General features: G+C 35.5%; 1 protein-coding gene across 1 annotated transcript in view; it reads left to right on the top strand.

Moving 5' to 3' along the window:
• The window catches only part of LOC111861309 (twitchin), a gene marked incomplete at both ends in the record, with an annotated part of 109968 nt that overhangs the window by 57898 nt on the left and 46768 nt on the right, over positions 1–5302 (top strand). The window contains 1 exon segment of the mRNA XM_033750327.1: positions 4726–4862. Coding sequence (XP_033606218.1) covers positions 4726–4862 — 137 coding nt within the window.

Below are 5302 nucleotides of genomic sequence, written 5' to 3'. Positions count from 1 at the left end.
ACTGGTTCTAGTTTGGATGATTGGATTCATTAGCACTTTGGTTACAAGTTCTCTTAATCACATTTAAATACAGTGCTATTGCTGATTTATACACTTCACAATTCACAGTTACACACGCACTAGGATTCTGTTTCCACTAGTTGTTTCCTAACAACAGATCTCAACACAGAAATTATCACTTCAAATCACTATGAAGTCTTCTTGTCTTCTGCAAAATTCCCATGGCTCTCTCCCCCAAGAACTCAATACTGACTGACTGCTTTCACTTCTCTTATAAACGCTCTGCACAATACATTCTGCACTAGTCTCTCAGCCTCGTATAAGTTATAACAGCTACTCATTATATAAGCTTCACACAGACTACACAGAAAACATCTTGACTCCTGTTGTTGTAATGCACTCAGCTGAAGGCTGTTTACAGGTCTTTGCATAGAAATGGTGATACTTCTGTTGTTGCCTTGCATGTATTTGGTCGCGGGGTGTTTACTAGTCCATAAACTAGCAAAGTTCTGGCCATCCACGTTACTATATTTCTCTTGAATTGTAGATGAAATGTAACTGTAGATTGCACAGATATTGCAAAAACTTTGAAAACATTATAACACATTTGCATGTTGTATTCATCTTTGGGAATTTGTGCTATATTTCTGCATCTTCTTTTTCCATCTCTGTGTACTGTATATAGTGTATAGTATTTGGTGTAGTTATGGTAATGAACTGTGGTTGATCAGACAAGTAGCTTCGTGTGGCAGGAATATGTACATTGAGGTATGACCTTTTATTTTCAAATCACATAGAAAAATATTCTGGTTGATTTCTAAAACTAAAATATTTTTCAAATAAAATTTTACTGCTTGCAAGGTTCTGGGAAAATTTGAAAAGTTGGCACAAGCTGTTCTTCATTAGAAAAAAATTTCAAACACATTTCATTTATTTGGGAACCACGTACTCATATTTATAAGTTGTTGTCTTGGCTTATTTATATAGAACGAAACTGCCATTTAAGATTTCTCTGAGGAGCTGTAAATTTGAACACTAAATTTAAGGAACTATTAAACATGATTTATTTACTGAGATTATATTATAAACTTGGAATTATTTGAATTGGAAGTGGGGACAGGGAACAAGGAAATGCAGAACACACTGTGCTGTCAAATGTGACATTGCAAAACACTGGTTTTCAGTAAATTAAAGCGGCGTTGTTGAATATATTTGTATACAGATAATCAGTTATACATCAACAGAAACTACACTGTGGAGAGGGGCTCACAACAGTGTCAAAAGTTACAGTAATTTGTTCCTCAGTCTGAATGTAATTTTTATTATTTTATTTATATGTAATTTTATTATTATTTTATTTATATGTAATTTATTATCATTTTAAAGTCTGAACTGGTGTCAGAATTATCTGCAGATGAGTTACTGTCCTTGTAGATTGACCATTACTAGGTTCATAAAGATAGAACAAAGCTGTTTGCTCCTGCAACATTTGTCTTGAAGATTTTCTGTGTGCTCACTACAGAATTTCTGAACATTTTTATAATGTTGTCAGCGGTAAATCTCATAAAATTGCAATATTTGAAACCCTGATTGAACTGTTGGTTATTTGCCACCTCACATTTTAAGTGAACCCATATCAATTCTATTAGGTTATCTTGGAAATAGTATGGCAGCAGTCTCACAAGAGTATGGTTGTGAGTGTGAGCTACAGAATAAATTTCATACTGTGCAATTTTTGTCTTTGTCAATTGCACCAAGCCACCAGTTCAGTTTTGTGGTCAGTGTGGTTCATATGGAATGCTCTTTCCTGACAATCACATCACTATATTGGTCTCCTAGTATTCAGAGCTGGGGCTTTGTTGACAGTTATGCAATAGTAAGTAGCATTATCCATTGTGATCACAGTTCTCTGAATATTTTTTAAGAACTGAAGAAACCAGTCCTTATAAACATTGACATTCAAATCACAGTGGTAATCAGAACTAAGAATTTTTTCACGCCCAAAAATCTATTCTGTATTCATTGAGGCCAGTTTCCCTATTGGCATTCTTAGACCACACCTATCAGTAGAAGCTTGCCATGTTTTGCTCAGAGAATAATTCTGGTTCTGTTTCATCTGAATAAAAAAAAAAGTTTATTTATTTTCTTATGCATGTTATACTTATCCCTGGTGACACATTGTAGATTTGAAATTTTTGAGTGCATAACATGAGATTTCTTCACAGCACCACATGTTCTAGAAACTAAATCCTGAAGCTATTGAAACCATATGGGTGGTTCTTTTTCCTCATCCTCTTTCTTAATGTACTCATGACTATTATATATTAATTCCCAAGCTTGGCCGTGCAAATCGATACCTTCCTTCTCCCTCAGAAAGAGAGGTTACAACACTACACAAGGAGAGATGCAAATTTACAGCAGTTGAGTTTGGCTGCTTATATCATGCAGCTTCTGAACAAACTGAGATCCTGCTGCTTATCAGCAGACATCCCTTGTTCTGCTTGATTGCTTGCAATTATAGTGAAGCATGAGTTAATGGCCAAGTATGGTGAAAAACAACATAAAGGGGGGTTTCACTATATTTTATTGGGCAATTTAAGGAGTGAAACATGTTTAGAGATTTCAGTAATTTATGCAGAAATCTGTAATATACAAGAAGCATTTTACAATGTTTTATACTTCCTCCCCCCATAACAGTGAATTACTGCATGTTATTATTGTAATGTTTATCAGTATTTAGAGCAGTTATTGTCTAAATACAGTATGCGCCAAAATATCCAATACTGAAACTTGCACATCTCGAACTCACATGTGCGTTTGTTGATGGGGCATAGCTCCAGCCGCACGTGTTCCCAGTAGTGAAAAGGAAGTTGTGTTGTGCATTTGTTGGAAATGGGTCTCTTGAAAGAGGAAAAGGTATTCATAGTTGAGTATTATTTCTGCTCATACGGAAGTGGTCACCAGACAACTCGCTTCCATGGTTTTGAGCAGCCAGATGTTATGGTCCAGAAACTGCTACATAGTACACGTGTGACGATATGGTGTCCCGTCTCAGCACATGGTATATTAGGCCCCTATTTCATTAAGGATCAGGAAGGCAATGCTCTTACCTTCACGCAAGAATGCTACAGGGACATGGTGATCGGATAATTTCTTCAGGATTTGAAAAGGTTCTGTTGTGCAAGGGGCCTTCGTATGAATAGACAGTGGTATCAACAGGACATCTTTTCATTTCAATACTGTATTTTTGGGCGCATACTGTATATGTAATCACTTATGCTCCTAAGGCCNGTGTGACGATATGGTGTCCCGTCTCAGCACATGGTATATTAGGCCCCTATTTCATTAAGGATCAGGAAGGCAATGCTCTAACCGTCACCCAAGAATGCTACAGGGACATGGTGATCGGATAAGTTCTTCAGGATTTGAAAAGGTTCTGTTGTGCAAGGGGCATTCATATGAATAGACAGTGGTCTCAACAGGACATATTTTCATTTCAATACTGTATATTTTGGCGCATACTGTATATGTAATCACTTATGCTCCTAAGGCTGGCTGTTTGTCCATTCACTATTTAAACACAATGCTAGTGCTGAAGACTGATTTACTCACTGATTGATTCATCCACAGACTGCACTGTTTAACCGTACACTGACTGACGCACAATTCATAATACTCAGTACTTCACAGCTGCATCTCTGCACTGCAATGAACTGAACTTAGCTACCTCAAGAATTTGACAGCTAGTTTATATGGACATATCACCCTTCAGAAAATTTCTTGTGACTACCTGAGCAACCACATCCTTTAGCATCAGCTGAATGATGTCTGCCACAATCTAGAAACAGGGGAAGGGAGTCTCGATAGCTTGATCAAGCAAGAGGTACACCAGAGAGGTGCGCCACACTTAGGTCCTGTGAAATTTTTATAAATAAGAATTATTAATGGCCTTTTCTTCATTTAACTTTCAGACCACATTAACTTGGGCATTTTTATCTGTTTTCCTTGCTTTGAGCATCGTGGTAATTGGTACAGCCATCACATGAAAATTTTATGACCTCCAGCTTTCTCTTTGGGTCATTTGACCCATAAACTTGATTTTTTCTGACAAATAAATGGTGTTAATATTTCTTCTGATCCTATGTACTCCTCTTTTTCATTTGGCATGATATTACAAAATATTTCCTGGGGGAAAACTGGTAATGCAGAATGCATTCTAGGGGTATAGACTTGTGTGTCTGATTTCAACATTCAATAAAATGAGAAGCTAATGCACCAGACACTCATGATATGATTTGTATACTCTGAGGACCTCTTATTACATATGCATAAAACCTTTCAGGTAGTATATAATTTGCTTCTAACTCTTACATAAGATTTGAGATTTTCTCAGTAGTGAAAATGTTGATTATAATCTCCTTGGATATTACCCAATTTGATCTTTTGGGTGATGACCATGTCTCAGGGGAACCTGCTGTTTCCATTATCACTGTACAAATATATCTTGATGGTATCATAACACAGAAGACCACAATACAGATCTTATTATTGCTGTATATGCCTGCACAATATTTTTATTTACATTCAAAATAAAGATGAACACTTTGAAATGATATGTCTGTCTTTGTACTCTGTATATGTTGTTCTAAAAAATATTAATATTGCACATAAGAATTATGTTTATACAAAACACAGTTATGAATTGTTCTCACAATATTTTTGCAGATTGAAAATTGAAAATGAGGATTACAAAACTACATTCATCCTCACAAAGGTGCAGCGTGCAGACACTGGTGTATATACTGTAACAGCTAAGAACAGTTCTGGCACAGATCAAGTTGAAGTGGAAATTTCAGTGCTAAGTATGTTCAATAAATTAATTTAATTTTGTAAAATTTTTAACAAATAACCATGGTATGCATATCAGGTCTTATTGTGTAATTTATGTATGCATTTATAGAAAAATTAATCAATATTAATTGTTAATTATTGATTTAATCTTAGTGATATCAGTAATGTCTAAGAATAATGAAGTTAACAGAAGTGTCTTATTTCTAAATAGTCACTTTTTAATTGCTTTCATTAAATACATTCTGTCAGAATTAAAATAAATATCTGTTGTACAAAAACATAAAAATTAGAATATACAAAACTATAATTTTGCCTGTGGTTCTGTATGGGTCTGAAACTTGGTCTCTGACATTAAGGGAGGAACATAGACTGAGGGTGTTTGAGAACAGGGTGTTGAGGAGAATATTTGGACCGAAGAGGGATGAAGTGACAGGAGGTTGGAGAAAACTGC

The sequence above is a fragment of the Cryptotermes secundus genome, unplaced genomic scaffold (genome assembly GCF_002891405.2).
Source record: "Cryptotermes secundus unplaced genomic scaffold, Csec_1.0 scaffold1599, whole genome shotgun sequence".
NCBI lineage: Eukaryota > Metazoa > Arthropoda > Insecta > Blattodea > Kalotermitidae > Cryptotermes > Cryptotermes secundus.
This window is presented reverse-complemented; position numbering and strand designations above follow the sequence as displayed.